Source organism: Ctenocephalides felis, unplaced genomic scaffold (assembly GCF_003426905.1).
Source record: "Ctenocephalides felis isolate EL2017-DRISC unplaced genomic scaffold, ASM342690v1 CF-g0.4_SCAFFOLD_01492, whole genome shotgun sequence".
In the NCBI taxonomy this organism is placed as follows: Eukaryota; Metazoa; Arthropoda; class Insecta; order Siphonaptera; family Pulicidae; genus Ctenocephalides; species Ctenocephalides felis.
This window is the reverse complement of record NW_020537646.1, coordinates 42,955,106-42,978,531: the sequence shown is the minus strand read 5'-3', so window position 1 is coordinate 42,978,531 and position 23,426 is coordinate 42,955,106. Positions and strand designations below refer to the sequence as shown.

At 27.8% G+C, this 23,426-nt stretch overlaps 3 protein-coding genes across 6 annotated transcripts; 2 read left to right on the top strand and 1 right to left on the bottom strand.

The window, feature by feature from the left end:
• Positions 1-172: 172 nt before the first annotated feature.
• On the top strand, positions 173-17,830 carry LOC113370586. Of its 2 annotated transcripts, none has more exons than XM_026611274.1 (5): positions 173-228; positions 14,740-14,890; positions 15,584-15,736; positions 17,287-17,438; positions 17,499-17,830. In XM_026611274.1, the coding sequence occupies exons 1-5, from the start codon at positions 188-190 to the stop codon at positions 17,692-17,694; spliced, it is 693 nt and encodes a 230-aa protein (XP_026467059.1). In that variant the 5' UTR covers positions 173-187; the 3' UTR covers positions 17,695-17,830. The 2 variants fall into 2 exon arrangements, with proteins under 2 accessions (XP_026467059.1, XP_026467058.1); XM_026611273.1 differs by lacking the exon at positions 173-228 and adding an exon at positions 13,427-13,575.
• A 1,936-nt stretch (positions 17,831-19,766) lies between these two features.
• Positions 19,767-21,251, bottom strand: LOC113370460. Of its 3 annotated transcripts, none has more exons than XM_026611129.1 (5): positions 21,185-21,251; positions 20,783-20,990; positions 20,484-20,695; positions 20,236-20,413; positions 19,767-20,048 (listed from the first exon to the last, which is right to left on the bottom strand). In XM_026611129.1, exons 2-5 carry the CDS (start codon positions 20,886-20,888, stop codon positions 20,005-20,007), a joined length of 540 nt encoding a protein of 179 aa, XP_026466914.1. In that variant the 5' UTR covers positions 20,889-20,990; positions 21,185-21,251; the 3' UTR covers positions 19,767-20,004. The 3 variants fall into 3 exon arrangements, with proteins under 3 accessions (XP_026466914.1, XP_026466912.1, XP_026466913.1); XM_026611127.1 differs by having other exon boundaries at positions 21,121-21,203; XM_026611128.1 differs by having other exon boundaries at positions 21,087-21,194.
• Positions 21,252-21,335: 84 nt separating this feature from the next.
• On the top strand, positions 21,336-23,290 carry LOC113370459 (probable Golgi SNAP receptor complex member 2). Its single transcript, XM_026611126.1, has 4 exons — positions 21,336-21,537; positions 21,610-21,715; positions 22,707-22,890; positions 22,965-23,290. Exons 1-4 carry the CDS (start codon positions 21,404-21,406, stop codon positions 23,168-23,170), a joined length of 630 nt encoding a protein of 209 aa, XP_026466911.1. The 5' UTR covers positions 21,336-21,403; the 3' UTR covers positions 23,171-23,290.
• Positions 23,291-23,426: the final 136 nt, after the last annotated feature.

The window sequence follows — 23,426 nt, the reverse complement described above, 5'->3', positions numbered from 1 at the left end:
GAGGAGTCCCATTTTAAATATTAATACGTTATGTACATATGTTTTTGTAATTTTGTTACTCTTGCTGTCGACACGAAACACGCAATGCTGTTTCGCATGAAAGCGATCGCGGTGAAAGTGTTTCAGCGACAGAACCGGATTTTGCATCATCGGACGGGTGCAATGGCCGCGGAGGCCCAGAAAATTTATGGGTAGCGTTTGTGCAAACTGTTTTTCGCGATTGCAAAGGTAATATATACATGCATATATATCGAAAAATTCATATGCGTTTGTTTTATTTGTAAAGAAGGCATTCGTACGATTTATTAAATATTTAATTTGTAAAATAATATTTTTTAACTTTCCGTAGGGTAAGTTATTGCAATGGGGCGAAAATCGAAATTGAAAATTTTTACATTTCTCGGCGTTTCGAAGGTTTCTGAACGTTTTGGCATACCTCAGAAAAAATGGATGTGTGTGTGTATGTGTATGTATGTATGGATACAAATTTCCAGTCACGTTTTCGGGCGCACGGATCAACCGATTTCAGTGTTTCAAAAAACATTCGATTCCTATTGATAGGAAAAAGAGCTGATTAGTTTTTGGCGAAGGCAGGTCCAGCCGTTTTGGCTGTGCAAAAAATAGAAATCGACTTTTTGAGAGAACGGAGTATCCGATTTGATTTATCTAAAAAAACATTCAATTAGTAATGATTGGGAGAAGTATTTATTAGTTTTTGGCAAAAGCAGGCCCAGCCATTTCGAAGATACGGAGCTAAATATGTAAAAAATGGCAGTTTTTGAGAAAACTAAGCGTCCGATTTAAATGATTCAAAGAACTTTCTGCTTGTCTCAACAAAATAATTGAGTTTGGAAAAAAAATTGTATATTTTAATTTTTTTTTTTAGTTTTTTTTTGTATATCGAAACTAATTCAGATTTTATTTTTATTCTGACTAAAGTTCTAATATAACTTAAACAAATAATTTTAACTTTGAAATTCAGTTTATATAATTCTTATAAATATTAGACAATGTTACAATATTAATAATAATCTATTTGAAAACATTCAGTATTCCTCGAACATTTCGTTACGGTACGGGAAATTCCAGCAATTTGCCTTAAGGCACGATGCCACACACTCCACTAGTTAAATTATAATTTGTATTATAGTAATACATGTACATGTAACAATTTATGTACATATATGTATATTTATATGTAACATACAGCATATGCTATAGATATTAATTATCAAGTCAATAAATTAATCTACAAAATTTTATAAAAAATAATTATCAATAAAAATGAACTAGTAGTGCACGGCATCTTGCATCAAAGCAAATTGGTGGAACTTCCCGTACCGTGTTTTGGGAATTATAAGTTTGAAAATCTTGAAAATTAAGAATTTTTTTGATTTGATCGCGTTGCGTAGCTGTTTTAGTGATAAAATATCGAAGCGCGTAAACGCCGCATCGCTGTCAACGGTTAAACATAATAAATTTAGGTACCGAATCAATCGACATGTAAACACGAGTTGTACTTAATGTTAAAATTTCTATAAAATATCTGATAATTTGTTGTGCGTATGTCTAATGATGATTTTTGACCGACAAATAGCTCATTTTTTTAAACATTTTTTATCAAATTTAAAACCTGCTTTCCCAAAAATTTAATGAATACTTTAGTCTGTCAAAAAATGACATGTTATTTGAATCATCAAATCGGGTTCTCCATTTTTTAAAAAGCTGCATTACCACTTTTGGAACTCTTTTCTCCGTGACTTCGAAACGGCTTCACCTACCTTTGCCAAAACTAATCATCACGTCTCTCCGTTAACACAAATCGAATGTTTTTTAAATCGGTTGACTTGTACTCTCGAAATCGTGGACGAAAAACTGTATCCGAATATGCATACATACATACTACACACACACACATACACATCCATTTTTCTAAGGTATGCCAAAATGCTCACAAACTTTAGAAAGGTAATAATATGCAAAAATTAACATTTTTGATTTGGTTTACTATTCTAAAAATCACTATAACTTACCCCACGGGATGCTAATAAATAGTGTGATGATAAATTTGTTTGAAACTATTAATACATTTATAGTGATGTAGATAAGATTTATATATATATATATATATATATATATATATATATATATATAAATTATGCGAATTTTTGCGACATTTAAATTGCTTATTATTTGCATGAATTCATATTGATTTACGAGAGGCTAATATTTAATATACGTATTTCTATACTATTTATTATTTGTGTTCATTTATGTATGTATCAAGTATAATGTCAAGCTTATAGATAATGCCTAAAGTTGTAATTTTTAAAAGACTCAGTGGGATAAATATTTATATAATAATAAAGTAAAGTACGCTCTCAAGATTATAAAATGCTAGTTTCATTCGAAGTAGTATATATTTTGTATTGCTTTAGAATTTCACGTCAACACAATTCGGCCCTGATCGACGTCAAACAAAGATAAAAAGACATTGCGCTTTAGACAAAACCACAGAAGTAAAACTTCTGAGCATCATCTATATACACACACACATATATACACACACATATATATACTAGATGACCCGACAGACGTTGTCCCACGTCTGTACCACGTCTACAATTCAAGAGTTCCAATTTTTAAAATATCCTATCCTATGCTTTTTAATACTCTATTTGATGTCCTGTCTTTGTGATTCATTTATGGTCTTATTATAAGCAGTATAAGAAATTTAAAAAAAAAAGTAGTATCTGCGGCAAAAGAACAATATCACACTTGATTTTACCACACAACACAATTGGTTCAATAATTTAGTATATAATTTTCAGAATTTTGTACGATTGCTTTTTGACAATTATAATTTTTAAAGTACATTTTTTTACTAATAATTTTATAAACATTGTTGTTTATGTTCAAATCTCAGGTGACTTAATTTGTAAAATCTAGTTCATATTAACACTCTTCAATCTAATTTATTGTAAGATCAACTTGCTAAATAGTCCATATCCAATGCCAAACAAATGAATTTTTGACATATGAAACAAAATCCTAAATCATTGTTTGAATAAGGAAAAATATTTTTCTGTATTGTTAAATAACTTAGTAAAGTAAACCAAAATGTAACATGCACAAATTTAAAAAAAATAATGTATATGCAATTTTGGAATGGTTGCGTTATTTATTAAACTGAATTATATAATATCATCTGAAAAACACACACTGTTGACTGTATCTCTAGCTGCTCTTCGGCAATAATAATGCAGACATTACATTTTTCTTATATATTATATTCTAATATTATCTAGGTTCATAATTTAAGCTAAATTCGAATTTTAAGTGAATAGTCATCTAGCAGATGGCAATTCAAATGTTTTCAATGTCAAATAATTAAAAGTGTTTTTTTTGTAATTTTTGCCATTTATTTCTACAATATTACTATAGTTTTATCGTTCATTAAATCTTAAAAATTACCGTTGACAAACTCTAAAAAAATTTATTAAAATCCGAATAACCGTTTAGGAGAAGTATCAAATCATTTTTTTATTGATAAATTTTTATTTATGAATAGATATTTTTCATTATCATTATCAGATAGTAACTAGTGTGGTTGATTGTAAGATCACGACAATAAACCTATAGTGAAAGAAATCATTTGAATATGGTTTCGATAGAAAAGAAAATTTATATTATTCATCCATATCTTATGGTAGGATCATTCAGCTGAATGATGTTTAGAACGCGTTCTTCATAAAAGTGTCAATGTATGAAAGTTTTTTCCTAAGTTTTCACGGCTACTCGAAGCGAGTACCGAACCTGGAACCTCATAGATTCGAAGTCCATGGGTCTAACCACTAGGACATGGGAAAAACCCAAATTATAATTATAAATCGTTCTTCCTATTGTTGAAATATGTTGAACGATAATCAATGAAATTCATCTTGCGAAGATAAAATCTATGTATCATTTTTAGCACCATGATAAATCAATTATCATTGTTATTGGACACATTGCCAATGTAAAGTATTTTAATGCTGGAAATAATTACTACAGAATTAGATTGATACTCATTTACAACTCGTTGAATGCAGCGAGTTGTGGCGCAGGAGAGGGGTACTCGGTTCGAATTCCGATCAAGTATCTGCATATAAAAATTAATTGATAGATATTTGATAGACTTGAATAAATGGATATAGAATTAAAAAATTGTTCTTAAAGAATAAGAAATGATAAAAAATTAAAAATATTTGTAAGATGGAATATGTACTAGTCTACATAGCCAATAATAAAACAAACTTCATTAAATATTTTACTTAGAGATTTATTAATTGTTAGACCATATCCTGATACCATACAAAAAAAAATTTGGTTTGCGTTTATTATTTTATTAGTATTCATTGCAATAGCATCACCGTAGAGTAGTATAAAATGTGAGTTAGTTTCGGGTTTTATCCCAACCTCAGCAAGATCGGGATCATGCTATCAAGCAGTATGATACCAGATTTTCATCTGATATAATAGACCTCAAATAAGATTTCAAAAAAAAATAGCCTTTTCAAGGGATTGCTGCAGCATATGTACATAACTATACAAAAGCTGGATTGCCTTCTGGAGAACTTGTAAGTTTTTAAAGCAAGTCTTTAAGTCTCCAAACAGACTGCTCATAGAACAAGTAGTTTTGAGTGTTCTGATTGATGTAATAAATACAAAAATGATTGCAATGGTAGAGGTTCTGCCTTATATTTAGGATCACATTTTCATCAATATCATGTATAAAGTGAATTGTATAAACAGACACTATCATTTCGTAAATTCAGTTATTAACTTTCCGAAGGAGAAGTTTATGTTTTTGTTCTGTTCCTGCTAATCCATATAAAAAATTAATGTTTGAAGAATAAAGGAACAGTTTGTACAAAATGAAAACAGTTGTACGCGGTAAACAGTGATTTTTTTATGTTATTTTCAAAAAGCCTTGTAAAATGATTAAATCTTTTAATAACGACGTAAAATCATGAATTAATTGAGAGACCTTTTTCTTGCGCACAAGAAAACATTAAGTACAACTCGTGTTTACATGGCGATGGATTTGGTACCTAAATTTATTATGTTTAACCTCTCTCTGTATCTAACTTATAATATATATATATATATATATATATATATATATATATATATATGTCGATGGATATATATGGTCGAGGATATCGATCACTCTTTTTGTAACGAATTCACACATGTCAAGTATTTTATTTTTGCAACGCAGATATTGCACTCTGAAAATAATTAGATGATATTTATCTTTCGTTATAACCATTCTTCCAGTTTCGATAAATTTGATTTTGATCAAAATATGTTTACAAATTCATGGCTAAATTTCATTAAATGATATCAGATTAAATTTTTCTACAAGAAGATAAATACTTGTTATACTCGTTAATGATTTGATTTATTTTTGCGCGTAACAGCAAAATACTAATTATACTAATTAATACGTAATATTAGTTAATATTATTTCATGCTATTAATACATATTTTTTTATTTATTTTAACAATAGATGCCATTCATGTGGTAATAAATGCTGAAATGATTTACAGAAATGATTGCGTTCTATTTGTTAGTATGTTAATATATTTATTTACGTAATAATATTTACAATAATTTTGTTCAAAAAGAACTTTATAGCCACACAAATAGTTAGAACAATTGTAAAACTATAATTTCCTGTTGTAAAATGATTTACAACTCAATAATTATTTCCTGCAAAACGATTTATTCCGCGTGTTATTATAAAGAAAACTACAAAGAAAAGTATTCTGTCGATATATTTCAAGCGTATTTGTATATTTTATTGCAATTTTATGTACTATTTTTTTATATTCAGATAAAATGAACTTCAATCTAGGTGCAAGTGGCATAAATTTCCCGATATGTGTCAATCCATCAATAAGAATACAATATTAATAAGTATTTGTAGTAGTGGGGGTGGCTTGTATAAGTATGCACAGTTAATGTATAGATTTATAATGTTAGAAACTATTGCAAATTGAAAAAACTTATAGAAATTTACAAACCCAACGCCTTAAAATAGTTTCTATATGATACATTATTAAATGAAAAATGAATACGCATCTAATATATACACAATGTATTTTTTACATTATTCGAAAATTTTATGATTTTTTTAATTGAATTGCTCTTGTAGACTCATAATATTTTCGAATGTTGTTTAGTTAGACCAGTGATTCAGAAAGTGGCCCCCTCAGGGGTCCATAGCAACATTCATGAGTCCATGTCAGTAAAAAAAATCGGGGTTCTCGAAACGGATATGGGGGTCCACGGTGCTGATTACAATACACCACTTTAAGATCCATTTCCATATAAAAGTCAAATACAATATTTATAAATGGTATTGAAAAATAAACGAATGTATTGTTAACTTCCCGTGGGGCAAGTTATAGTAATCGTAAAAAATCGAAAACAAAAATTTTTGCATATTTTTTTACGTTTCATTGATATTTTTCTCGAATATTTCATTCTGGTATGAGAAGAACCAGCAATTTGCCTTAAGGCACGGTGCCATGCACCACTAGTTAACTTCCGGAAGGAGAAGTTTATGTTTTCATCAAAAAATTCGGTTCGCTAATTTTATGTTTTCTCCACGTTTCAAGCCATTCTGAATCGAATGAGACCAAAAATGGAAAAAGTATATGCATTTATGCGAACAGATTTTTTGCCGTAAATCTACGTTTTCTCAAAAACGGCTGAACCGTTTAATGAACCAATAATTTAAAAGCCATTCGGTGTATCTCGATGACGACTAGCGTTTCTCAGTTTTGCGTGACGATCGGCCGAGACGTTTTTTGTAAATAGCAGAAAAGTGAAAGATTTTTCGTCCACGTTTTAACCCGCAATTCTGAATCGATTTTGAAAATTCAAAAAATGTTCGATAGATATTGGTTGGGAATCAACCTGATTAGTTTTTGGTAAAGATCGGCCGGGATTTCTTGTAATAAAGTGCTAAAAAAAAAATTCGACGATTTTTATGATTTTTTTTTTGACTGTAGATACCATAGTCCTATAGATCATACTAAAATATTACAGCTCTACGGCAATTCGTTTAACTTTAAAAATTTGTCAAAATGTGTCTTTAGAAATTTGCAAAAATTTGTATCGTTTTTTGGCATTTTTAAAAATTAGAACTTTGATCGACGTTTTCTCACAAACGCCTGAATTGAGTTCAGCTATTTGATGTATCTCAATGAGGGCTATTATATTGTCAGTTTTGTGCGACGATCTGCCGAGTCGTTTCTTTGTAATTTGAAAAAAGTGTTAAACTTTTTGTCCACATTTAAGCTCATAGTATCGAATCGATTTAAAAAAAAAAAAACAAAAACTGTTCGAAAAATATTAGCTGGGAATGATACTGATTAGATTTAGGTGAAAAAAATTAATTTAAGCAGATTATTATGCAACTTTTTTGGCGATATATATCATGATCTTATAAAATATACTGAAATATTACGGCCTTGCGACAAGTAGTTAAATTTTAAAAATTCATCAAAGTTTGAGAAAATGAGTAGGTTTTTTAACGTTTGTTAAAATTAAAATTAGACGATTTACTTGGTATAACGATAGAGTACTTGGTTTTAATGTACATACTAAATCATTAAAGTCCTACGGAAACTGGTTTAATTATGAAAAAATATAATAAATTATAAAATAATATAGAATTGATTTTTGAAAATTTGACGTGTTCGTTTGTTTTCAATTGTGTGTAATAAATCCACTCGGAATACTTTTAATCACTCATGAATTAATTTATTTTTTATTGATTAAGTCGATTATTTACACATATCGGAAAGTTCATGTAACTTGCTCCAAGGCAAAATGCCAATACCAACTAGTTTTTTTTTTACAAGATTCAATTACAATCTGCATTTATGATTTAAAAAACAAAAGCTTTAGTAATTATGAATGACAATACGTAATGTTATGACCAAAATAGAGTTCACCCATTGGTATCCCTTTTGTGTTGATGTTTTTAATCTAGGTTACTTTGAAGATTAACTAATATTCTAAATACATAATAAAAGTAGTGAATTACAAATGTAGTAACAATAAAAAAGAAAAGAAAATAAGATATAATTAAATAAATAAATAAATAAATACGTGTTAGAAAAATAGCTGAAACTTTTTATTCTATAAACAAATATTATATAAAAATTAAATAAATATTAGATTAAAGTGATATAGTTACAAATACAAATACAATTTGAAACAAGCAAAAAAAAATAAAATATATATATATATATATATATATAAAGTATACATTGAAATTTCTTTATTCTCTCTCGAATTAGTGAACTTTTGGAAATAGGTATGTTTTATTAAAAAAAATTCTTGAAAATATTGAGAGCAATTTTTAAATTTAAAAAAGTTAGCAATATTATTTAGATATTACACGTAAGTTATTCGATATTTTCACATTACGAAAATTATTATATTGTTAGAATCTCTACTAAAACGATATTTGGTAATTTGATGTGAATAATTCAATGATATTTTTGACTACTAAATATCAGTTTTTTGTAGTTCTTTTTAGTGCGTTAGTGAACGGCTAGATCTGTGATTAATAGAACAATTCTTCAAATTGTCAATAGAAATCGAATTTAATGTTCATCTGATATGTACGCTCATAAAAGGTGTAATTGTTTAAGCGATAACAGTTGTTATAATGAAACAATATCTTATATATAAAATTCTTGTGTCACAAAGTTTGTTCCCGTACTCCTCCGAAACGGTTTTACCGATTCTTACCAAATTTTATATGCGTATGCAGTAGGTCTGAGAATCGGTAACTATCTATGTTTCATATCCCTAAGTGATAAGGGTTGTTCACTCTTAATTTTTTTTGTAAGTTCTGGACAAAACTTTTTGTTTTTATTTTTTTTATAATGCGGCAAAATACATACAACCCAGATTTTTTACTATTTTGATCACCAACCTTTATTTTTTCATAGCCATTTTAGCATATCAATCATTTTTTATCCTGCGTTCAATCGTTGAATATTTTGGTCATAATTTTAATAGTTCAGATTTCTGAGCTTGAAGAAAAAGCTTAAATTTTATTTTAAAATATAATTTAATATAATTAAGGGTTGTCCAACTTCAATATTTTTTTCAAATTTTGGGGTCAACTTTCTTATTTTAATTTTAATGCGGAATCTACAAAATACATACAACTCTTTTTACTTTAACATACTCTTTCATTTTATCAAGAATTGTCTACCCTTAACATGTTTTTATGTTTTGATATCAAGTAACCTTATTTTAATGTTACTTTAAAAAACGATTAATTTTTAATAAGGTTGTCCAACAAAACACTTTTTTTAACTTTTGATGTAATTTTTTTTATTTTGATCTTTTAGTGCGGAATTGAAAAATACATATAGCTTTAATTTTTTACTTTCCTTCCACAAATCTCTATTTCAAAATTGTCATTTCAGTAATCGAATTATTTTTCACCACCAAATTTAATTCATATTTTATGATAAAGCATAAATTTCACTTAAAAAAAAAGTATTTTTATCAAGGGTTGTCCCTCCTATTTTCCCATTGTACAAATATTTTCAGATGCGCATCAACAGTACATAGTTGATAAATGGTTTGCATAAAGAGCAACTTTTGCAAAAAGTAGAGAGATTGAATATTAAAATCTGAAGATACTGATAGGCAACTAAAAGTACCATACATATCTATTTGACTACCTCATTTTTTTCAATCTTAGTCAATTCATTGAACATGTCACATAATAATATATTTTAAAAATAAATTATCGGATTTTGCTTCGTAATTAAAAATTACTGAATGAAAAGCGGGGTAATAATATTATCAAAATCTTGAAACTCTAAATGTGCCAATTCAATTCAAATATAATCATTAAATATAAAGTAATTAATTTTAAGTTACATATTATATCAAAAAAACATCAGAGAGCAGGACTTTATGATAAAATTGTTATTTGACGTATGTGCATTCTGTATCTGTAATTAGGTTTTATGTGTAAAACGCCTGATCATACAGCAAATACATAACTTTACCATCAACAAATACGAATATATCCGTTATATTATCCGGTATATTATCATAACATTTTTATTTTATCGAATTTTTAATCCGAATAACAACTTGCTTATGTATTTATTTGAAGATTTGATTATTAATGCAGTAGGGGTTGCTGTTAAAGATTCGAAAGTAAGTTTTCATGTTCGAATTCTTCAACTGTTGTATGCAGATAGATTACTTTTTTTGTTATTTTGCTGTAAGTTGAACATTAGTAGTTATTTACCAGCAATTAGTTTTTACTTAGATAGTTTAGCTCACTCATAATGATGATTTGTTTTCAAAATTATACATTGGGTATGGTAAGTGACAAATTTAGGGGCATGATTGTGACTTGTATTTCTTGTCCTTTTCGGGTAAAGATTGAACAGATAATAAAAAATAATATAACTAAGACAAAAAACAGAAGAGAAAGGCAAAGGAAAATACCATATAAATTGTTATAAATGATTTTGTTGTTTATAATATAAGTCGTTATAAACCATTTTGGTGTTTATAACAATGGTTTTAACATATTTTTAGGCATATCACTACTGATACTAACCCAAATCGCTCGGATGTTACAGTTGTGCCACAGCCTATTTTCTTGTATGATTTGAATTTATAACTTAAAGACAGAATTTCAAGACAGAATTTCAATTTTTCCACGTAGGCAAATGTTTAAATTGCCATTTAATTTACTTTTCTCTCAGCTGACTGGTAAATTAATAAAATTATAATTGATCGAAAAAAGTGGCACAACCGCACCTAGTCTCCTCTATTCGTATATATAAAGCAGTGGTGCGATAATTTAAATCAAATCAATCCAGTCAAAGACTATGTTCAGAATCAGGTTTTATTTGATTATCAGAATAAACCGAATACTCCAAATTATTAAGTTTTTGATCCAAATCTGAATCGAATAAAAAATATAAGGGTTGTTAATAAAAGTGACGGTAATGCATTGCATAGTTTCACGTTCAAAAAACATCAATGCAGATTATTAACAACAAACTTGTGTACCAAGAATATAATTTCAGAACAAATTAAATAGAAATGAATTTGTAGTGTGGCTTAGAATATAAATTTTGAAAAACATAGGATTAATTTATCATATTAGAAGACTAGTTATGAAAATGTTGCAAGAATCTGCTTCACATAACGGATGGTGAGCAGTGTTAACATCAATGAAATAAAGGTCTTATTTATGATAGAGAATAGTGTATTTTCTATAAATTTTCACTTTCCTACATCGTAATTGCTTCAACATGGTATTCTAGAAATAACAAATCATATATTATTTGCTCACAAGCAGAATTAAGTTGCGATGACCTTCAATAAGATTCAGGAAAACTCTACTAGTAAGGTGACCATACCTCATAAATTGGCCGGGACAGTCCCAAATATCCACATTTTTTTTAATTTTTGAACAGCAATCAGAACCTTACGTTTTATGAGCTGTTGGGCTAAAACTTCTCCTTACTTCGTATTTTTTAGATGGTAACCCAATGGTTAATCCATCTATATTTGATAATTTTGTTATTAGAATTATTCTAATAGGGCTGACTTTTTATTGGTGCAGCAATGCCGGGCAAGGGCTATTTTCACTTGGAAACAAATTGCTATCTATATTTCCAAGTGAAAACCGTTGTCACTGCTGCCTAACAACAGGCTGCTGGAAGTGTGTATTGAACCCGGGACCTCTGAAACAAGTCCCGTCGCTCTTAACCGCTTACCTAAGGGCGAGCATATCCACATTGGGTTCCTGTTTTTTCTATAAGCATTACTTATCCCGGATTTTTTGTCTCAAATTTTTTCGATTTTTTCAAAATTAAGTATTTTTGCGATTACAATAACCCATCAAATATTTGAAAATATACGATGAGTAGGTTCAGAGTAATGCGGGGCACAAAGGTCTCATTTGACCTTTAGCAATTACTGTGAAAACCAAACCAGCTATATCAAAATAAATAACACATGTCAAACGAATAACTGTCAAATTTGATAATGTGGCCTTTTACTTCTTGATTGTGACGTCGCCCAATTTAAAAAGATTTCTGGTTGCAGATTAATTGCCTTCTGCATTATAATAGTATCGTTAGAAAATAACAATGTTTTGCTTTTGAAACTATTTTGGTGCTCTACTCTATATGAGACTTTAATTTGCCGAAAAGAAAGTTGGCGAAAACGAAAAAATCGAATATGAGTTTAAAAAAAAACTTGAAAAACAATATTCCTAATCGCCCAACAGTCCAACACAAATGCATAAACATGTGACAAGATTCGATTTGAAAGTGTGTCTACACTAAAAGCGATACTTTTCACTAAAGTTAATACAGAATCAAATTGTACAGAATATTATACAAGATTAAAAAGCCGAAAGACTTTGAAAAGAACAAAAAAGAATTATCTAAAGTTGTGTACCTACTCAATGTCAGTAATTCTGATTAATAAATATTGATTTATTCCAAAAAAAAATACTGTTGTAAATCATATTTCAACTATTTCAATTCATATAAATAAAAAAATCACATATTTTATTTTTTTAGTTATAAGTGATTTGGAGTGACGGAAAAATAATAGATGAAAATAAAATGATAAACATGAAATGATTATACGTACTTCAACTTGTTGACAATTTGTTTCATATGCGTTTTCGAATTATTGGCGATGATTTGCATGGTTTTGTTCATAATTTACTTCGATCGGAGCGAATCTCTTGATAAAATCATTTTCATGCTAAAGAATTATGATTAGTAGCCGCATTTCCATTTAGCCATGATGTTGCTTTATCATGAAATGCAAATCGAATATTTTTTGCCCAAAGGCAGATCAGAGTGCTGAGATGGCCTCCAATAGGATTCAGTGAAGATATTTTGACCACAAAATTATTTATTAATATTTTTTCAGTTACAAGTGATTGCGCGTTATGGAAATATAGATTTTGAAGAGGAAACAGTGGAAATTTTGAAATGATTATACTTCAACATGTTTACAATTCGTTTCCCATGCGAATTGTCATCCGTTGTTCGCAGATCATCGTTGTGCAATAATCTACGAGTATGTATCAAATGACAAAAAATGTATCAAATGACAAGTGGCCGGTGTCAAGTCTCGCCTATCTTAAAGATATGCATGCAGATAAGGTCGTGAGCTACTAATCAATGTTTTGTTTATATTCATTATTACGAAAATCGTTATCAACCAACCGTGAGAAGGTTCTTAATACCCCTTTGTCGTCGATTGATTTTTCGTGATTTCAAGTGGATCTATGTGCTATATAAAGCCGGAACACGAACGATTTATCAGAACTGTGATTTTTGATTTGAGACAAATTTAACTTGAGCAGAAAATTTCATTCGTTTAATTTGCAATATGAAAGTGTTATTGTGCTTTCTAACCGCATTAGCGGTTACGAAATGTGATTCTTATATGGAAGCTTTTGATAATGATCTATGGAAATTCATTCCAAAGTGAGTTTATTCTAACATAATTATTAAATTATTATAATTGATTTACTATTTGGTATATATATTTTATTATTTCACTCTGCTTTTCGGAAATATATCCCTTTCCTTAGAGACTTTGAAACTAAACTTTCGAGGATTACCCCTTCTTCAGAATATTTTTCTTAAATGTACCGGATTGACTATTCTTTACCTTATAATTGTTTACCAAAATAAGTACCTAGAAATACCAATTAATAATTTATTTTATTTTTTAAATTTTAGATAATCATATTACAATTATTGTTTTATTAATTTCTTTAATTGCTGTAGTTAAGATTACTGGTATATAAGATGGTATTACCTTCTATTATCTTAATTCTTGTAGCTTCTCAAATGATAATTGCTTTCAAGTACTCTCAAGCGGTGATAAACATCTATAGTTCAGCATTTTTCAAATATAATTTTTAGTGACGATACAATTTGATTTTAGTTGATGTATAATTTAGAAAATTTTTAGTTTCAAAGTTCCTAACAATATTCCATATCCTCGAAACGAAAATGAGATACATGAAGAATTATATAAATATATTTTTGAGGAATAAGGAATATTATTGGTTTAAAAATTCAAAATCATAAATAATAATTCTTTCTAAAAAATCTCATATTTTAATATATATAGGTGTATATCAATTTGTTTATTCACTATTTTGTTCTGTTTGTTTATTTACTATTTTGTGCGGAAATAGTTAAACTTGAAAAAAGTAGGCAATTACTACATAATTAATTAGTAGTATTACTACTAATAATAATATAATATGTAATATTACTACATAATTAATTAGTAGATAAAAAGTTATTGAGTTTTTGAAAAATGGCAAGCGAGTTTCATATTATGAAACAAATAACCAATAAATCAAAGATTGTTTAAAATAAAATTCTCTTAATTTTTGCTTTATAATTTGATTTACTTGAATTAATAATTTTCTGGAATTATAGTAATAATATTAAAATTAATATTGTTACTATGATTTTTATTTAGGCAGCATTAAATTAAATAATTATCTTAGAAATTCTGCCCTTAACTCCTATATTGCCAACCATTTCTGAAATATATAGCCAGTATTTTACTATCTGTGCTATGCAAAGTTTGTAATCATCATTTTTTATTTTTGCTTTATAATTCCAAAGTGAGCTAGCCAAATCAGAATCAAGAAGTGAACCTATTGCAGCAAATATAAATGATATCTTAGATACCATTATGGATGACATTGGATTTTTCTTTTCTGATAAAAATTTGGACCCAATGGCAATGCCTGATATTAAAGAAGGATTTAGTGCGGTAAATATATTCCTTATACATTTTTAGTTTTAGAAAATAGGCAAATATTGGTTGTTTTTTTTTCTGAATACATTCATCATTCCTTATACATTCATAATAAGTTAGGAAGTAATATTTATGATACGCCTAATTTAAACCCGATAATTGTTTTATCATTTGTATGAAGCATGTGTAAAAAACGTCTGGTTCATCTTCTTCATATTATTCAGAATCAAGGTCTAATGTTAATTTTTATTATCGATACGAATCTGTTTTTTTTAATCAATATATGTTTAAATCTCAGCCTATGACTTTAATCCTACTGATGCAATATATCAAATAATCATATAAAAGTACAGCTCTGGAGAACCTATCTACTAGTTTAATATAATAAATGATTTCAAACTTTGATTTGAAATATTAATAAATGGAAAAATACATTTTAAGCTCAAATCAAAAATATTTTTTGTTATCGATGCTCCAATTTTGATAAAACGGATTAACAGCTTTCATTTGCTTTGATTGATATATTTAGATTCGATTAAATCTTGAACAAAATAATGAAAGATCATTCTTGCCATCGTAATTATGTTTACTGCATAAAATACATGGTATGAATGTTTTGTTTTAGACTTCCAAAAATAAAATATATGTTACAAATTGTTTTTGTATGTTTTTGTAATCAAGTTTAACAACATTGTCTATGAATTGCAGAAACCAGCTTTGATCACGTATCATGGAGAATTGGAGTTAACAAATGGCACATTGAGCGATTTGTCGACTGTTAGCCGCGCAGGAAATGCGACCTTGCACTATAACAATAAATTACTCAGATTATCCTTGGGACTTAAGTTTGATTCTTTGAAGGTAAAATTCATTTTCCGGTTTCAAGCTCGTAAAATTAAAGCGCTTGAAACCTTATATCATTCTTGTGTGCAATTATATTAACGTATTTTCACCAAATACGTTCACCAAATACACCCACTTTCTTAACATTTGCGTTTTTAAACCCAAGTGTAAGTATGCATATAAACTTATTTTATGTTAATCTCGGCAATATCAAGAAAATTAACAGATTAAAATAATTCTTTTGATTAGGCTTGCTACTTAGCCTTTTCGGTAGCTGTTAATATATTCGGCTTAATACTATTGCAGTAAACGGAGCGTTTAGACCCTGAACTTTAAGGTCTGAATTTTTTTACTATGCTCCGAATTGCATGAAATTTTGGAATTAGGTTCATATTACCCTCAAGTTCAAAAGTGAAAACAATTCGGGTTTCGCCACCACCCCCCGGGGGACACCTCTTCTCAATTGTGTAAATACATTTTTTTCAAAATAACGGAAATCGAAATCAGAAGAAGATCTAATTTTAAGAAAAAAAACGTCTTTTATAATTTTTCAAAAAAAACTAATACTTTTCAAGTTACTGGCCACTACAAATTCATATATTTTTGGTGTTTTTCTTCGTTTTTTTGCAAATATCTCCTAAAATGTACATTTTAACGAAAATCATGTAATGAACAAAATAATGTCAATGAAATCTTAATAAATCGGTGTTTCATAAAGTGTTCTTGGAATAATATTAAGCAAGATTTGAAAGAGCAAAGTCGTTTTTTATTTCGTTCAAGATTTAATTGTTGTATTTAAAGCCATCTAGTGGCGAGGGTTTACATTTTATGCATTTTGGTAGAATTGGGTTCTATAGTGCTCAACATAAGCTATAAAATGAGTGCTGTTACAAGCATTTTGCCTGTACAATGAGTGAACTATCATACAAATAAGAAGCATATACGATGTTTTTTTCTTTTAAATCATATGGTGTAATGAGCGCCATTTCCACCAGAATTAAAGTAATTCACATTCCATCTGGAATTCACTTTATTATAAACATCTTGATAGATTCTAGCAGATTCACTACTTTAGTACAAACTATTTTCAGAAAACTCACGATTTTATAAACAAGTTTTTTTCCGATTTTTTTTAAAAACCTAACTTATTTTCATTATATCTCAAACAGAATAAAAGTTACGTATAAAAGCATATAGATAAAAATCAAAGAAATCTTTCTGGCTTATTATTGTTTTTTATTATTTTTCTTTCACACAAAAATTGGCAGATTTATGATTGTTCAAAGAGTGCGCGGACGCGCAATCAGAATCTCTCGAGCCTTTTAATCATTCGCCGTTTCAAAATGAGAGGATTTCATATTTTTATAGCTGGATTACAAATATTTAGCAAAAATTATGAATATTGGTCCTGAAGGCAATGTAGTGGCAAAGATTAGAGAAACTGAAATTTTCTTAGATGTGTTTGCTGATCTACACGATTTTACAATATATCTTCAACATTTCTATAAAAATTACTTCATTTACTTTTCAACAACCATTAACATTTGATAAATTTCATATTTTTATAGCTGGATTACAAATATTTAGCAAAAATTATGAATATTGGTCCTAAAGGCAATGTAGTGGCAAAGATTAGAGGAACTGAAATTTTCTTAGATGTGATTGCTGATCTACACGATTTTACAATATATCTTCAACATTTTGAAGTACCACAACTCAAGTAAGATATTTAATCATATAGCTACGAAGAAATGTTATATAATTTTTATTGTACTTTTAGAAAAATTCGAGTGCACTTAAGAGGCAATATTTTGACTGATTGGCTGGTAAATGCCCTGTCCAGAGTGACTACAACTATTTTCAGAGATGTGATCCGAATTGTCGTTGAGAAACAAATTGCAAAAACCATTCAGAATGTTATTAATGAAATTAATGCTAAAGGTGGATGTCCGACCGCTGCTTTCAAGATTAAATAAATAATGGAATTTCAGCTATAGATAACAAGTTTTGCATTTGACATTTACTGTGCAAAGCAATATACGCTTTGATATAAGTCATTTATATAATATTTAAATATAAAAAATATACTATAATAAAGCAAATTATTGAAGCAAATTAATGTGATATTAGATAATAAAAATTTATTAGTAATTATAAATAAATGTATTTTGAGGTTTTTTTGTTCCACGTTGAAACATATTTATTTAAATATTTAGCAGCCAATGCGTCGAAATAAAATATAAATTTATTTAAAATTGCACGGTTTTGGGAACAAAATGTTTATCATCATTTAGCTAAAATAATAGACAAAGGTTAAACTTTACGAAATGTGAAACAAATTGACTTAATCAACCGAATTTGAGACTTTTGAGAAGATGAAATTTTCAACTGTTTATTTTGAATAAAATTTTCGCTTTCGATCAAGTCTAAACATTACGATTTCCAATTGATATCTCATAAACACATATAAAAATATCTATAATTATATTAACCCTTCATAGTGCACAGCAACATGTGCTTGCTTTGTATACGTACTAAAATTGAAGCTCCGTATTCTGAATTTTAATGAATTTATATGATACAACCAATTTTTGTAGGACTGTTTATTGTTTATTGTGCATAAACTTTATCGCCATATTGAATTTTAAGAAACACTTCATAACATTAATTAAAAAATTAAAAGGAAAAAAAAACTTTTTTTAAACGAACTTATAATATTTTGTGTAAAATTAATTTCCTGCTCTAAGAAAATACTGGCACGATTACATATGTCATGATCGTAGTCTTTGATATTATTTTATCACTAAAATTAATTAATCTAATTTTGGCAAAAGCTAAAAAGAACGTCACAAACTGTTGCAAACTTTGACGAATTTTTAAAATTAAACGACTTGTCGTAAGGTCGTAATCACACTTGAAGTTGTAGTGTAAGGTCTATGGCCGTAATATTTTAGTATGATCGAAAAGACCATAATAAAAAAAACATAAAAATCGTCGATTTTTTTTTTCAATAGTTAATTACAAAAGAACTTATGCCAGTCTTTAAACAGGTCGATTTCCAACTATTTTTCGAACATTTTAAGTTATAAAATCCATTTAGAATTGATATTTTTTTCTTTTTTCCAACTTTTTTCAAATTTGGTCTCATTCGATTCAGAATGGCTTGAAACGTCGAGAAAACAAAAAAATAGCAAATCGGATGTTTTGATGAAAACATAAACTTCTCCTTCCAAAAGTTAATAATATAATAACACTAAATAACTAATGTATATCAACATATATGATTATCAACCAGGTGAAGAAAAAAGCACTAATATTTTATTCAGAAATTATGCCTATTGGTCTATGCCAGGGTACACCATTGCAGGAATTTATTGAGTTTTGATAGCTGTTGGAAAGTAAAAGAAGAATATTTGAAATGTAAAAAGTTATTCTGTATTTAAAGATTTTAATATTTTTTCTTTATAAAGAATGGTCAGACGATAAATATTGAAAATTTGCTCAAAGGAAAAAAACTGAGAACATGGTTTTAAATTTGGTTTGATGGAATTATGAATATGTTGATTCATTCTATTGTGGATATAATGGGAACTTTTTCCAATATAACAACAATCACAATCATTGCAATCCACCTTATAAACTGAATCAATTTATATGTTCAAGTGATTTGGATTTTAAAACAGGAAAAGAGAACAGAATATATTCTGAAAAAATATTTCTGTTATCTTTAATTTTGATAACAGAAATATTTTTTTGCAAAAATTAGTAAGACTATATATGGTAGAGGAATTATATGCTTATATTTATTCTCTTCTTAATAAATATACTTGTCTTTGTATATTTTTATAGCTGAATCATAAGACATATGGATAAGACATTTTGTTATCCAAACTGTTCAATTTTAAGTCATATTTTTTTTACTTCGACACATTGTTAAGTAATTGAGTCAATGTAAATAAATGTGTTATATAAGAACTTGTATGGAAACATTATTCATAACAGTGATAAAGATACAAATAAGAACATTAAATATGATTTATTTGTGGAATATAAGTATTTTTATTTTTATTTATTTACACAAGTTTGAGATGGCTCAAAAACAACACTCACGTTTTAGCAACATTGCAAAACTCAAGATCACAATATTTTGTACAAGATAAGATTTATCATAATTAACAGACAATTCCATTTTAAAACATTTCAAATTGCTCAATACACACAATTGACTAGTTCAAGTTACGTTACATGCAGTGCACTGCATTGTGTATAGGAATAATTAGTAAGCACTAACTAAATATTGTACGTCCAAGAATCATGTGAGAATTAATAACTGAAACATAAAGACATAATAAATATAGAGAATTTGGTAACTGAATGTAATAAATATATATCTAATTGTATTCAAATTCAAATTATGCATATATTTTGAACAATATTCGTCTTTTTCTATTTAGCTTAGAATGAATATAAAAGAAAACTTGTTTTCATAAATATTATATAAATAGTTAATTACTTACATCCTTCACTTAAAACTTTATCTAAAATAAGAACATAAAATCCTTGGTCAGATGGTACACTTCGGTCTGATGTTGCCGTATCTAAAGGTTCAAACATCCAACCAAGATGCGTTCCACATCTTGGACAAAGGCAATGTTTCCAAGAAAATCCCGGGTACCATGAATAATTTACATGCCACTAATATATAATTTATAAAGTCATAAAATAATAGTTATTAATAGCAATGATAAGAAAATATTACATTTACCTTATCTCTATTCGTTTTTGCACATAATGCTTTAGCGACTGTTACAACCTCAAACTGCATTCCAAATGGATTTTCTAAGAGTTGGACAGCAACATCTGTTCGTCCAAAAATACTTTGATTCGTTTTCACGTGCATAGCTTCTGGACTGAAGTGATCATAAATATAATATGTGTCGGCAGTATCTGCACCACATTGTCGACAAACAAGGTATTCTGGGATAATAGATTTATTAAGTAATTGATAATCAAACTAACAGATTAAATAGTTCATATTGTAAGTTATGCATAGATGATTATTACCTAGTTGGGGGCTCTCTGGTTCTGTTATTTTGCTACATTTATAGGTCCTCAGATTATTTATTGTTAAAAATACTTCAAAAAATATAACAGCTTCTTTCCACAACATATTTTAAATTATGTTATCATATAATATTAATTACGTTATCATAGAAAATTAAATTTTTAGTAATTCAGCAATTATCAGCCTTCATTAGTAGACGTCCTGCAACTAAAAGTTTTTTTTCTTAAATAACTTTTGCAATCAAGTCATAATTATAACCTTGAATTGAATTTTCAAAATGAATTTAATGTGAAACTTTTATACTTTGAAATATGTAGATTTAATCATTGATACGAACTATTATAATAAATTGAATAAACATTATAGGTTTATAAAATGTTAAATTAAAGGCACAAAACGACCTGTGCAAATAATCACAACAAACTATTTGACAGTACATGACACACGTGGCATTTGACAGTTTGCATCATCTTTGACAGAGTTAACATATTAGCAATAGTAAAACAATTTTTTTATTAATTTATGATGGATTTTAGTTAATTTATATAAATACAAAATTCTGCAGAGTTTTATAAATATTACTAACAAAAAATAACAACCGATATAAGTTAGTTTTAATAATGGAATCTCTATATCATCAAACTAACAAATTAATTCTAGAAATACAACAGAATTTTCAACAATTAGAAAAACAACCAAACCTTGCTACAAATATAGAAAGTGAAATACAATCTAAAATACATACAGTAAAAGCGTATGTATCTCTTCTAAATTTATTGAAAAGTAGTAAATTAGTAAAATTTTCAAAATTTCATCATCATTTCAGAAATTGTGAAAAGTTGGATATTTTAGTATACAAGGTACCTATTACTCAAAGACAAAATGCAAAATTACTATGTGAACAACTCAAGAATGAAAATAGGCATTTGCAAGTAAGAAAGTGATTTTTTTCCAGTTACATATCTGATACATTACATACAGTTTTAGATTTCAATCAATCAATCAATCAATATATATATATATATATATATATATATATATATATATATTATATATATATACAGGTAAACCCCATACAACATGGTAGTTCCATTCCAGAAAACTAGCATGTTATGCGAATCCATGTTATAAGGGACAAAGAACTAGTACAAAAAGTGGGGTTACATTCCAAGAATTCAAAAAAACATGCTACATATCATGATTATATAATAAATATTGTTGAATTTTTTAATTTTTTTTAGAAGTTATATACATTACTTGTATTATATGATTTTTATCGTCATAATTAACGAGTAAGTGCTATCCAACATGATACTGTTTTTGCAAGATATCCTCATCCTCTGAGCAGTTTTCTATACTACCTCCAGATTAGTGCATCATTTTTTGCAAAAAAAATATATTTGGGATTACATGCTTTTAGCAAAATGATATTTATATATTTAATGCATGTAAAGTAATCTTTATTAAACTTTTATGCTCATTTTATTCAAAGAATTGCTTAAGAATTAATTAATATATTGTTCGGATAATCATAGAATTTTTTTCAGTGAAACATATGCACTCCAATAATATATATCAAATTATCTTTTGCACTAGTTTCAACACATTTATTGAGCTATTGTACTGCGATTTTACTATATTTTTATTTTATTAAAACTCTCATTAATTCTTAAACTGTGTTAGAGCGATTCCGTGATATAGAAGTATCGTGTTATGCGGGGGTTACGGGTATATAATATATATATATATATATATATATATATATATATATATATAATAATAATAATAATAATAAATGGTAGTCTGCCCAAAGGCAGGTCCATGGTGTGAGAGCCACCACAAGATATATATACATATATACATATATCAAAAATAATAATTATAATTACATATGTCAATATCAAATGTTTATCTAATCTTTAGAATGCGTTACAAATGTGGCAGCAAAGAATCCAAAAACAACAAGCTGAACTATCCGAAAGAGAACAATTATTGAGCAAAAGATTTACTGCAAATCCTGACACATCAATAGAAATTGATTATTCTCTACAACATTTTAATTCACTTCAAAATGCTAACAACAATGTAAATGATATGCTGTTAACAGGTGCATTTGAATAATTCTTAAATCTTTTGATTTTGTTTTATTATATTATCTAATAATTTTATTGAATTTTCAAGGCACTAATATTCTGGAGAGCCTTCGTTCTCAACGAGAAACATTGAAAGGTGCTCACAAACGAGTCATAGATATTGCAAATACATTGGGTTTATCAAATGCAACAATACGACTGATAGAACGTAGAGTAAAACAAGATAAATTTATTTTAATCGGAGGAATGCTTATTACAACCTTTATAATAGCAATGATAGTACTGTACTTCTGATCATTATCAGAAATATAAGATTCCAAATTATTTACTATAAGTTTTGAGGACTGTATTAAGATTTATATCTTATATTTGTATTATGATTTTTATAACTGTAAATTATTGTAAAAAATTATACTGAAGGGTACACATAATATAAACTTTATTACTACTCTTATAATTCTCAATCAACTATACTTTATTCAATCAGATAAAAATTAACATAATTTTCTTGAAGTATAATTTTGCTACGAAAAAACATTTTATATTTTTG

Excerpts from the sequence above, each read along its gene's own strand:
- LOC113370586 (XM_026611273.1), top strand. The coding sequence starts at position 13,478 with ATGAAAGTGTTATTGTGCTTTCTAACCGCATTAGCGGTTACGAAATGT. Across the intron at positions 15,737-17,286 it reads TTAAGTTTGATTCTTTGAAG|CTGGATTACAAATATTTAGC; the intron begins GTAAAATTCATT and ends ATATTTTTATAG. Across the intron at positions 17,439-17,498 it reads TTTGAAGTACCACAACTCAA|AAAAATTCGAGTGCACTTAA; the intron begins GTAAGATATTTA and ends TTGTACTTTTAG.
- LOC113370460 (XM_026611129.1), bottom strand. The coding sequence starts at position 20,888 with ATGTTGTGGAAAGAAGCTGTTATATTTTTTGAAGTATTTTTAACAATA. Across the intron at positions 20,696-20,782 it reads ACCAGAGAGCCCCCAACTAG|AATACCTTGTTTGTCGACAA; the intron begins GTAATAATCATC and ends CTATTATCCCAG. Across the intron at positions 20,414-20,483 it reads CAAAAACGAATAGAGATAAG|TGGCATGTAAATTATTCATG; the intron begins GTAAATGTAATA and ends ATTATATATTAG.
- LOC113370459 (XM_026611126.1), top strand. The coding sequence starts at position 21,404 with ATGGAATCTCTATATCATCAAACTAACAAATTAATTCTAGAAATACAA. Across the intron at positions 21,538-21,609 it reads AAAATACATACAGTAAAAGC|AAATTGTGAAAAGTTGGATA; the intron begins GTATGTATCTCT and ends TCATCATTTCAG. Across the intron at positions 21,716-22,706 it reads ATGAAAATAGGCATTTGCAA|AATGCGTTACAAATGTGGCA; the intron begins GTAAGAAAGTGA and ends TCTAATCTTTAG.